This window comes from Lissotriton helveticus, chromosome 8 (assembly GCF_964261635.1).
Source record: "Lissotriton helveticus chromosome 8, aLisHel1.1, whole genome shotgun sequence".
In the NCBI taxonomy this organism is placed as follows: Eukaryota; Metazoa; Chordata; class Amphibia; order Caudata; family Salamandridae; genus Lissotriton; species Lissotriton helveticus.
Genome location: NC_136069.1, coordinates 428,707,367 through 428,719,979, shown reverse-complemented (window position 1 = coordinate 428,719,979; position 12,613 = coordinate 428,707,367). Strand labels below are relative to the sequence as shown.

The following is a 12,613-nucleotide window of genomic DNA, read 5'->3' as shown; positions in this document are numbered from 1 at the left end:
GGCTTTAAACTCCGCCCATCCATGAACCCTAAAACCCTCCAACACCCCTAACCTCCATTCATTTATGATACCTAAAAAACCCTCACCATCCCTAACCTCCACTCATCCATGAACCCTAAAAGCACCTCCCACCCATAAACTCCACTCCTCCGTGAACCCTAAAAATCCCTCACCTCCCGTAAACTCCGCCCATTCCTGATACCTAAAAAGCCCTCACCACCCCTAAACCCGATCCATGTTTGAACCCTAAAAACCACTTTTGATGCCTGAACTCCACCCACTCCTGACTCAACCCTTGATCACCCCTAAAATTACCTAACACTGAACCCAAAACCCCCTCACTAGTCCTAAGCTCCACCCAAGTTAAATATAATTTTTGATTTTCCTTAAAAATGTCTTTCCTTTAAAAGTTTCCTTTAATTTTCGATTTATTTTTGTTTTCTTAAGCTTGTCTTTCCTTAACAGTTTTTTTTGTGGTTTGGTTTCCTCCTATGTGGTGTCTCAATTGTTGATTTACTATTAATTCACAAAATTACAAGCAAATACCTAAAAGTAGAAAGCACAAACTAGTGTCACTAATTTGCACCATAGGAAATGTGTAATCAGTAAAACACAATTAAAACATGTTGAAATGGCATACAAAATACTGCTGCAGTTCTTATAAAATTAATTGTCCATAGCACATGCTTATGTGGTGTGAGCCCTTAGGTAGACCAGTGTATGGGAATCATGGTTATTAAATTATGAGAGGGAGTGAGACCAAGTCTCATTTCCACACGACCTGGTCCATCTCCAACCACTTTGAGTCAAGCAATGAACCTGGGAATCTTGATGGCCAGCCTAGTCAGTTTGAACACCTCGTCCTGCTCCAACGCCCTCCAACGCCCTCAAGATCTTCATAAGTAAGGATCTTCAGGTGGCTTTCTGTTGACACCCATCAAACAATTACCCAAACACTCATCACCAGCAAGCTAGACCAAGGTAACGCAGTGTATATTGGAATATCTGCACAACTCGCCAAGCGGCTCTACACCATTCAGAATACAGCAGCTAAGATTACACTCAACCTCCATCCATGCACCCACATCTCCCTTCACACTAAAGACCTTCACTGGGCTCCCCATAGACAAATGTGCACAGTTCAAATTACTCATGTTGCTCGAATATGAATTTTCCTTTTCCTAAATGAAAAGACAAAAGGCGTTTAGCAATACAGGAACAAGTTGGGTTAATTAAATGCAGAGGCTAAAAGGGTATCCACAGAGACACGACTGACGACAGTCTCTGAGTACAGACGTTTTGGCAACACATATATGTATTTTGTGGGTACAATAAAACACTTTAGACAGCAGAATGTACAAAGTTCCCCGGAGAATGGAAAAGAAAGTGTGTATGTATGTATAAGAGGAGAGCAAAGACAGGGAACAAGGAGTTCCCTTGTTGGAACTAAGAGGCCTCACACACCCAGCGAGCTAGATGTCATGCTTCATCATTGGCCTCCTGCTCCTCGTCAGACTGGCGCTGCAATGTCTGATGGGCGCCTAATAGGCGCTCTTTGTCGGAGTTCTTTTGTTCCAGCCAATGGTTGAGTGCGTGTGAGGGGTCTAGTGAAGGTGTAGTCGTGAGGGGATTGTGAATTAAAAAAGGTATGTCAGTTCACAAGGACATTTATTCGCGTGGCTGACCCCCTTGATTAAAAGGTGGGAGGGGAGATAGAGACTGTGAGGGGCACAGCTGACTACCTCTGACCCTCTGGTCAGGTCGACATGTTTCTTGCCCTAATAGCAATTCCTCAGGACCTCAAGTGCTCAGTACTACACAGTGATAAAAGAACAATAAAGAAAAGAAAAATACAACCTCTCTGGGTCTGTAAGGGGGCAGGCCAAGGGGTCCTGCAGTAGTGGGGTGACCTAGAAGAAATGTATGCAAATAAGCCAAACATTTATACTGGCATTACCTCATCAATAAGAAAACGGTCACCACCGCTCTCCAAAATACTTTCACACACACAAGGAATCACTAAAACACGGGCATCTCAGCAGTGTAAGCCCGTGAACACACTAGTACATAGCAACGATTAAAAAACAGAAAATGGATGAAGATTTAGGCTCATTCTTACCCTAAGGGTGTCCCTAATGGGCCCCGCAGTCTGTTCCCGTGGGGCAGCACAGTAAGGTATGGTCCCTGGAAAACAGAAATGTACAAACGCACCGGGTGCCAAATTTATAAAAATGATGAGGGGGTGGGTTTTGGGGCCACTCAAAGGTAAAGGCGTATAGATGCCATGTTATCAGGTGTTTAGGCATGATCGTAGTAGCACTAGTACCCGATATCCGGATCACTGCGAGCCGAAACCGGCCCCCAGTGCCCCACGTCTGGTTAGCGCGAAGTAAAGCCCCATGATGCCGGCAAGCGGACACTAAGTGTATCCCACATGGCAAGCTCAGCGCAAAGTCAGGCATATGCCATGTTGTCCACGTCCCTGTAGGCTGGCGAAAGGAGGTGAAGCCGCCAGCAGGGTTCGTCAACAGGTACACTGAGCCCGAATAACACAGCCCAAGGGAGGTCACATACACAACTCCCCATCGTAGTGAGGTCCGGCGAGGCCATGTAACTGACTCGAGTGGGCCATTAGGTCATCGTGGTCGAGTACCGCCAGCAATAACACAGCAAGAGCCTGTAGTATCAATACGACCCGGCACACAGAACACGGACACATTCCTTACCTCTAGTGCGTGCAGCCGAGGCTTGTTAACCTACCCACACGCATGGCGCTCCTACGGTAGCGCGGAACAGCTGGTGCCGATTTCCCGGTGCAACCGTGTTTAAAAGCTGTCCGTGTCTCCGCGTCAGGGACCCGGCGAGTAGGCGTGGCCTCAAGCAAAACATGTCCTGCGCGTGCGTCAGAGGGGTTTGCTGTTTCCGTGTAAAGCTGCTAGTGTCATACCGTGGAAACGAAGCGGCCATCTTAAAGTGGAGTCTCTCGAGTGTTGGTAAAACCCCGATTCCTCTGTGAAAATGTAATAAGGTGACGGTGCATAATGTGACAACAACCGTGTGGTCATGTCACCCTAATGCTCTGTGCAACTACGAAGTATATATATATAGAACAATACTTATATACATATCAGAGAGCACTGCTTGTTATTTACAGAAATAGTCAAATCGGTGACCATATGATAGACACAGATAGCGGAATGGGCTAACATATACCCCCCTTGGGGATGGAGGCAAGTGTAATTAATACAGTTAATTATCCGGGCAGGTGGTGGTTGGGTGCTTGTTTGCCCACTTCACATTCTTTGAAAAGTATCAAAGTCATAAGCAACAACTGCAACCATCTAATAAGGGGGGCACAGATGGTCCTCATTCTCGGGGAGAGCTAGTGTGGGCCACTGTGTGCGTTTCAAGATGTCCAGTGTGGTGAGCACGTGATCACCCTGTGTGGTGTACATGTTGTGTCCTGATTGGCTGAGTGTTCCTAACTACATTTAACTTTGAGGTATTTTGGGAATGCGTGCCTTTGGCCAAACTTGTTTTATTGGGGCCAATTTCCTTGGTCCTGTTTGTGGTGTGACTACCTATCTGTGGGATCATTCAGGGTTTTTCCCTGGGTGCACGTTTGTCTTTGGGCTAAGTGTAAACCCCCATATGTGACCTGTTAATCAGTAGGTGTGGGTCACTGGGCATGTCTAACCACGTATCTCTTAATCAGAGTTGATGGGCAGATCATCTTGGATGAATCCGTCAGCAGTGATTTGAGTTTGTGAGTGCGGGTATGTGTAACATGGCAGTCATTGATATCAAATTGACCGATAGTCTCATTATTATACGTACCGTTGTTACATCGTACATCAACATTGCATTCATTGAGATTAACGTCATTATGTGTGCATAAGTTAAGGTGTAAAACGGCATTGTGTTTACTGGTACAGCACTGGCTGTGCATAGGTTACTGTGTACATTGGAATTGTATTTACTGGTATTAACATCATTGTGCGTGCATAGCTTACAGCGTACATCGATATTGCTTTTATTGGTACTGCAGCTGCTATGCGTGCATACATCAGCGTGTACATTGCTATCATATTTATCGATTTCAACACTCACACACACTTATAAAACACTACACAATTTGCCCCCACCTAACAGAACAAACACATCAGCTTCCACATCCCCACCAAACACTTGCGCTCAGCTAACTTTCTCCTCGTCATTGCCCCCAGCATTCGAAGAGTCTGCGGACGCTACTTCTCATACCTGATTTCAAAAGCTTGGAACATACTCCCCTTCACAGTAGGGTTGCCAGCTCTGTCTCAGAATTTAGGAAGAAACTAAAACCTTGACTCGTTACATATGACCCAGACAGGGGAGCTAGCAATCCTCCCTTCTCATCAGCGCCAGGATACACTCCCAGTTAAGATGCGCACTTTACAAGTACACTTAATGTTACATAATAGGCTGTAGTATTCATGTGACCTGTGGCTCAACTTCCCCAAAGTTCCAACAATGTAATTCGTAGTAAGTAAGCAGGTTTCTGTGAGGGATCCCTTGCTTTCCCAAAGGAGCTTGTTACAAGCAGCAGAGACAATTGAATGTTGACAGCAACGCAGTTAAGAAATAATCAAGTAAAAATTCTAATTTAGTTAAAAGACCAACAATAAGTTAGAAAACATGACACAAATATGAAGGAAATCTGATAAAGGGATTATGCGTTATTAAAGAATTAATTCTAATGCTTTTTAATCAAAAACGGGGTTTGAAAGTAAATTATACAGACCAATGTGCTAGCAATAACTCCCACAATAGCCAAAATGTTCACAAGAGAGCAGCAGTACATATGTTTCCTGGTAATGAGATAAAAAAGCCCCCCATGAATAATTTTAAAAGTAAGTTTCAGAATATTCTGAACTAGACACAGGCATTTCAATTTTAGCAGCAACAATTGTTTAAACTTTAGATTATGAAAAAATTGCCAGATCTTCAAGATTTATTCTGCGGTTTCCAGTTGCAGGAACTCCCCGCCGTATTATTATTATTATTTTGAGTTGTATATAGCGCTGGCTCGACCTGAAGGTATCAGAGCGCTTTAGAGCGCGTTATTAGAAGTCGTCCCCAACGTTAGCAAGTTGCGAAAAAGCTTCCGAAGCCCGTTTTAAGAAAGGGCAAATGCATTTGGGAGTTTTGAAGCATTCCACAACCACACAGAGGTCAAAATACCAACTATCCAGAGTAACAAAACCAAAACAATTCAGTAGAAACACTGTATTGAAATGTATTTGCAATATAGTTTGTGAGGGAAACATTGTACGGAATATGATGGCTGCATTTCAGTGAAACTGTGGCAGTACCTCTCATCTCTGCCCCAATAGAGAACTTTTAAAATTGCTTCATTGTCTAATTTACATATGGCTTGTTTTCACAGGATATGGTGTATATTAAAATGTGGGACTGGGGGCGTGGCCAAGATGGCGGTGTGAGCGGACGCTTCCTCCCGTAGCTCCCCCGGCCCGGCTCAGCTCGAGCCCCGGTTCCTGCGCTTCTCTCCCCCCGCGGCTGCTTTGCGGGCGAGGGGACTGTGCCGGAGTTCCTGGGGCACATTTTGATGCCACTTTGATTCCTGTCGCCCCGGAGGAAGTGCCCTGAAAGTTTGCTCGCAGATCGATCCACGGAGAAGGGCTTGGGCCGGACCGCGGAGAGGAGCCTGGGGGCGGAGCGTGTTGCGGCGCTGTCCGGGCGCCTCGGCTGGGCCGAGGGCTGAGTGCTGGTGCTCCCGAGGGATCGGACCCGAAGTGCTTTGCAGAGTGCGGGACCCTCCGGCCGGAGCCTGCGTGACCGGAGTCGCCGCTGAGCAGCAGACCCTGGACCCTCGCTGGTGCTCTGACTCTTCGCAACTGGTGTCGGTGAGCGAAGCGACGTTGATCCCAGACCTGGAGGCGGGGGACGGAGGCGTTTAAGCGGCGGCCGGTCTGGGCGCGCCCGCCGGTGCAACTGTGGGGCACCTGCTCTGTACTTTCCTGGCCCATTGCAGCCCGGCGGTCTACGGCGGTCTTGTCGGCCTGGGCCGCCCTCCTGGGTCCCGCTCTTCCGCCATCTTGTCACTGGGGAGCTGGAACTGGCGACCCTCCCGGCGCCCTTGCTGAATGTGTGCCTCCTTTCGCCCTGGCTTCCGCTCCGACTTCCCTGAGAGTGACCTACTGAGGGACCCTGACTTTGGCCCTGCTTACCGCTCTGGTCGGTGCGGTGATCGTCTCGCCCTGGCCTGAGCCGCCATTTTGTCGTCTGTGACGCATCACCCTTGTCCCCGGCGGGGCCTTCACATCTGGTGCCCACGAGCGACTGGACGCATCTACAGCGGCCAGCCCTGAGCTTTGCCCACTGCGGAGGCCAGGATGACTGGGAGAGGAGGCGCGAAAAGGGGGGACCGCACCCTGCCAGACATGCTCAGCAGGGCCCAGCAGCAGCGGGACAGGACGCAACCATCCCCGGGGCCCTCTCGGCCCTCGGCAGACGCCACTGGAGGCGAGCCACCGGTCACGAGGTCCTTCATGGAGGACTTATTCAGCTCCCTCAGGGAGGACTTCCAGACGCTCAAGAGCGAGGTAGCCAGCGAGGTCCGAGAGGTGCGCAGAGAGGTCGAGGGCCTTGGCGAACGTGTTGACACGGTGGAAACGGCAGCCCAGCGCCGCGATGAGGAGATAGTCCATCTCCAGCAGGACGTTCTCCGCCTACGGGAGCAATGCGTCGAGCTCCAGGCCCACTCTGAGGACCTTGAGAACAGGTCCAGGCGGAACAATATCCGGGTGCGGGGTGTTTCATCCACAGATGAGGGATCGGACCTGGTGGCCTATTTGCAGGACCTGTTCCGGGAGATTTTGGGAGAGGACACGGACTTTCCGATTCGCATAGACAGAGCGCATAGAGTGGGCCGCCAGCGCCAGTCATCGGCACCCCCCCCTGATATTCTGGCGTTCCTGCCGGACTTCCCTTTGAAGGAGCGCATTATGACAGAAGCCCGCAGGAAGCAGCCTTTAACCTTCAGAGAGCGGCCCGTGGCGCTCTACCAGGACTTGTCCGCCATCACGCTGCAGAAGCGTAGGTCCTTCCGGATCGCTACGGACTTTCTGCGGGAACATGAGACGCCCTACTCTTGGGGTCACCCCTTCCGTCTAATCTTCCGATGGAATGGAGTGTTACATCAGCTGCGCTCCCTCCAAGACATCTGCGGGGTGTTGGGACTCACAGCCACGGAAGAGGACGGAGCGACGCCCGCATGGAGACGTCCCGAGAGACGGGGCCGGCGAAGATCGAGGAGACGACAATCACCGGCGACTGCGAGTCGCCCTGATTCCCCTACCGTCAGAGCGGAAATGGCGGAGGCCCTGAGGGCGGCGGCCGGGACCTTGCCTGAATCCAGCGGTGTGGCCATGACGGCCTAACTTCACTCCGGGGGGAGAGATTCTTAGCCTCTACGATGCTGGGTTGGGACTGGGGGGTTGGGGGGGGATAGTTGGAGGTGAGTGGCTGAACGTCCACTTGTTTGATTTCTGCAGACTTGCCCGTTCGGGCTGGACTGAGACAATGGGGTGTTTTTCTTTGTTTATGGTTTTGGCTAGTTGCCGTGGGTTGGTTCAGGGAGGGTTTAGGAGTTGGTTTGTTGTTGGTGGGGTCCCGTCCGATACTGCCCATGCACGCGCGAGGCCGGTTCTGGCCTTCCCTGCACCCCTGCCCCGCGCGCCCCCTCCACTGATCCCTCGCTTGCTGCATAGCGCTTCGATCCCCTGGGAGCGATGCCGTCCTTGAAGGTGGTGACCCTTAATGTTAAGGGTCTGAACAACCCTGTGAAGCGTAGGGCGATCCTTTCCCTGCTGGAGGGGACGCAGGCGGACATTTGCCTTTTGCAGGAAACCCATTTACTTTCCAATGATTGTCATAGGTTGCGCTCTGCCAAGTTCCCCACCCAATTCTTCTCTTCGGCGGCGACCAAGACTGCGGGTGTAGCCATTCTTTTAGCCAGCTCCTTCAGGGGCGAGGTGTTGTATAAATATGCCGAGCAGAAGGGGAGGCTCCTAGTGTATCGCATGCGGCTTGGAGGTATCGCCTTCACGGTTGGCTCCGTTTACAGCCCGAATGACCACCAGGATCGTTTCCTGGCATCAGTGTTGGTGGACGTCACTGCCTCGCCCGATCGCCATGTTGTCCTGGGGGGTGACCTAAATATGGTCTTCGACTCAGCTTTGGATAGGTCTGCCCAACGCTTCCCGCAGACGGGGGAGCTTTCTCGAGCGGTGCGGGACCAGATTGCTGAGATGGATCTGCATGACCTCTGGCGCACTATGCACCCCACCGATAGGGACTATTCATACTTCTCCCATGCGCACCGCACTTATTCGCGGTTGGACTACCTCTTGGTGAGCGGACCGCTTCGCTCGGCCGCCACGGCGGCAGACATCGGGGTCTTGTCCCTGTCCGATCATGCACCGGTTTCCGGAGTCTTTGCTTGGCCGGCAGCCCCCCCCTCTAGAGGGATGTGGCGGCTTCGGGATACGCTTCTACATAGGAAGTCGGTGGTGACGCGAGTGGGGGAGGTTATTCAGGAGTACCTGGTCCACAATAGCAACTCCGACACGTCTCTAGCGACGCAGTGGGCAGCCTTGAAGGCGGTCCTCAGGGGGGAATTTATTTCCATTTCCTCGGCGGAGAACAGAGAGCGGCAATGTAAGAGAGACGAACTGACGGCGCAAGTCAGGGAACTTGAGCAGGTTCACCGCCGCACGGGGGCTCCTCGGGTCTGGAGGCAGCTGAAAGCGGCGAGGAAACTCCTCTCTGCGCTAGATCTAGATCGGGCGGAATACGCAGCGTTGCGTCTGAAGCATGCCTTTTATACGGGCGGAGACAGATGCGGTAAGCTCCTGGCCCATCGGCTCAGGGCTGCGCGGCAACGCAATGTGGTGAAGGAGTTAGTGGGCGCGGATGGGGTCCCGGTTTCCGGTGACGCGGATGTGGCGGATTTTTTCCGTAGCTTTTACGAGGCGCTATACGCCGCGGAACCCTCCCCGCCGGGAGAAGCTGAGGCCTATCTGGAGTCTGTGACCCTCCCGTCTCTGGAGCCCGCCCAGGCGGACCATCTGGAGAGGGACATCCATGTGGTGGAAGTCATCTCCGCTATCGCACGACTGAAGCACGGTAAGGCCCCGGGCCCGGATGGCTACACGGCCTTGTTCTACAAGACCTTCTGCTCCACTCTGGCGCCTCTACTGGCTCGCCTGTTCAACTCCTTCTCTGAGCCGGGGGCCATTCCGCCGGACCTTCTTTCCGCGACGGTGTCGGTTATTCCGAAGCCCGGGAAGGATCGGACCCTGTGCGGTTCATATCGGCCTATTTCGCTTCTGAATGTGGACCTTAAGCTCTACACGGGGATCCTGGCGGCCAGACTTGGCCTGCACCTACCGGGCCTGGTGGAGGCGGACCAGGCTGGTTTTTTGCCCGGTAGGCAGACAGTCGACAACACCAAGAGGGTGACGCACGTGTTAGAAAAGGCCTCCCGTGTCCCGGGGGAACGGATGTTGCTGTCGGTCGATGCGGAGAAGGCCTTTGATAGGGTTCATTGGCCGTACCTTGAGCTGGTTCTCGGGAAACTGGGGATCGGCGAGAAGTTCCGCTCCATGGTCTTCAATTGTTATAGGAGACCGTCAGCATCGGTGCGGGTCAACGGACACAGCTCTAGTAGTTTTGCCATTGAGCGTGGTACGAGACAGGGATGCCCCCTCTCACCGCTTTTGTTCGCCCTCTATATGGAGCCGTTCGCCCAGAGGATTCGCGACAATCCGGACGCTATTGGGGTTGAGATGGGTCAGTATACCCATACTGTTAGCCTATATGCGGATGATGTCCTGCTGACCCTGGATGACCCCAGGCGGTCACTCCCTGCCTGCGTTCGCGAACTGAACGCCTTTGCACGCGTGGCCGGCTTTAAAATGAACATGTCTAAATCGGCTGCCCTGGATGTGTCGCTCTCCGCGGACACCAGGCGAGACCTCCAGCGTCTTTTCCCTATGCAGTGGTCCTCTTCCACGGTGCCGTACCTGGGGATCCTGCTTGCACCTTCGCTGCCCGAGATGGTCAAGGCCAACTATTCTTCCCTTAGCAAGAAGATTAAAGAGGAACTCGGCCGATGGGGCAAGGGCCTGCTCTCGTGGCTGGGCCGTATCGCAGCGGTGAAGATGACGGTACTGCCCCAGATCTTGTATCTTTTTCGCGCTCTACCTCTCCAGCCCCCTGTGGGTTGGATACAGCAAGCGCAAGCTGACATCTCCCGTTTCGTGTGGCAGGGCCGCAAGCCTCGGATGAAGAGGGTTCTTTCCACGCTTGCACCGGAGGCGGGGGGTCTCGGTGTTCCGGACCTCCGGAAGTATTTTCAAGCGGCGCAACTCCGGTATTTGGTGGAATGGAGCAGGTGGGAATCGGACAAGCACTGGCTCTTTCAAGATCAGGCGGTTGCAGGTCGCACCCTTCAAGAGGTTCCATTCCTGCGGCGCGCACACCGCCCGGCTAATCTCTACGCCTCCTTTGTCACCCGGGTTCCGCTGCGAGTGTGGGATGCGGTTTGTGAACTCCGCGAGCTAACTACTTTCCCATCACCGTTCACGCCCATAGTTGGTAACCCAGACTTTACTCCGGGCCTGGACCCGGGAGCTTTTTCTCACTGGGTGAGTGCGGGTTGCAGGGCGCTCTTTCAGATTTACGGGCCGGAGGGCGTGCTCCCTTTCCAACAACTCCGACAGGACTTTGGTCTGACGGAGGTGGACAGACTGCGTTATATGCAGGTCCGTCACTGGGCTCTCCAACCCCAAGTGCGCGACGTCGCAGCCCGTCAAATCACACCTTACGAGCGGTGGCTGGTGACCCGGGCCTCGGATGCCAAGCTTATCACTGATCTATATAAATTTCTCCAACCCCCGCCGTTTCATTACCACAACCCGGGGAGAGAGCGCTGGCACAGAGAGTTGGGCAGAACCCTGAGCCACAAGGAGTGGGACGGGATCGCATATCGGGCGAGGCACTCTGCGTACCACACTGGGCTGACGGAGACTTTTACCAAGGTGTCCACCTACTGGTATTACACCCCGGAGAGGCTCTACGAGATGCACAAACTCACCGACAAGGGTTGCTGGCGAGGCTGCGGACAGGAGGGTACTCTATCGCACATTCTCTGGGGGTGCCCGATACTATCTGCTTATTGGAAGGAGGTCTTAGATGAGGTGGACAGGCACTTCGAGGTTGAACTCCCGCGCTTCCCGGCATATGTCCTGCTAGGCCTTCCCAACGACTTGATGTACCCGCTGAAGTCCCGCAGGGGTAGGCAGATTGCTATTGCGCTAGGCTCAGCGGTTCAAAATATCCTTGTGCACTGGCGCACCCCCACTGCCCCCTCTATCACTGGCTGGTTACACAGACTCTGGCAGGTACTGGGTATGGAGAAGATGTCGCTCACAGTGGCTGGTGATGTTGACCAGTTCGAGGAGCTCTGGCACCCTTTCTTGGCACTGTTGTCCACGGAATTTCGCGAGATCACATGTCCGAGGTACCTGCGCCTTCTTAGGCTGACGCCGCCGGCGGCTCCAGCGGATTAAGAGGGATGGGATCGGGGGGACTGGGGGCTGGGGGTGGGTGGCTGGGGACAATGTTTCTATAACGGGCTATTGGACGGGGATGTTGGGGTATTGTTTTCTTCTTTTTCTTTTTCTGGGGATGGGGGGCTTGGAGGGACTGTGTTGTTTACGCTGTGTTGCGGGTCGCTACTCATGCTTAGCTTTGATTGGGAGGTTGGGGACTATTGGAGGGTTATTCGCACGGCCTTCTTGCCTTACAGCATTTGCCTTTTTCCCCCTCCGGGACTACCGACCTCCCCACTTTCCACCAGAATTGCTGCAACATCCCTCCTTTTGTACTGTATGTAAACTTGACCTCCTAATTCCCTTCCCCGTGTTTTTATGTTTTAATAAAATGCTTTAAACCTAAAATGTGGGACTGTGTCTTCATGAGCAGATTACAATGACATTGAGGCATAGCTCTGAGTTAGTTTAATAATACCTTCATTTCATTTTCAGGAATTCAACGGTTTCCAAGTTGGACTAGTCAATCAAGATACAGAAAATAATCCAGATAAACAAAGTCAAACAGTGACATGTGAAAAAGAAGCACTACTAATAGGTAAGAGGACATCTTAACTAATAATTGTAAGGGTTCCTACTAGTACACTACGTATGAAAGAGTTCATAGCAGCAACACACCAATAACAAAACGTATTCTCTGTGAACTTTTATAGTAACTATTTCTGCCAATTTGCTCTTGTTTTGCTTTTATAGGCTTAATGTCTTTGCCCAAATATAGGGCTTTTGTTATTCCCTATAACATGTTTTCTATTTCTCTCACTTTCTTTTCATTCATCTCGCATTCAAAGACATGATTGTAAAGACCTCTACATAATTTCCTCTTGATTGCGTTACTTTAGCATCTCTGATGCCTCAAAATATTCACAAATATTATCCAAGGATGTGTTCTAATGACTTCTTTTTACTTCAGTACTTCACCCATTTCTTATCTTCTCCCA

General features: G+C 51.9%; 1 protein-coding gene across 6 annotated transcripts in view; it reads left to right on the top strand.

The window, feature by feature from the left end:
• Positions 1–12,613, top strand: part of ENOX1 (ecto-NOX disulfide-thiol exchanger 1) — a 2,394,477-nt gene that overhangs the window by 2,324,693 nt on the left and 57,171 nt on the right. For all 6 annotated transcript variants that reach the window (XM_078657297.1, XM_078657294.1, XM_078657296.1 and 3 more), the window contains one exon: positions 12,111–12,213. In XM_078657297.1, coding sequence (XP_078513423.1) covers positions 12,111–12,213 — 103 coding nt within the window. The remainder of the gene's footprint in view (positions 1–12,110; positions 12,214–12,613) is intronic.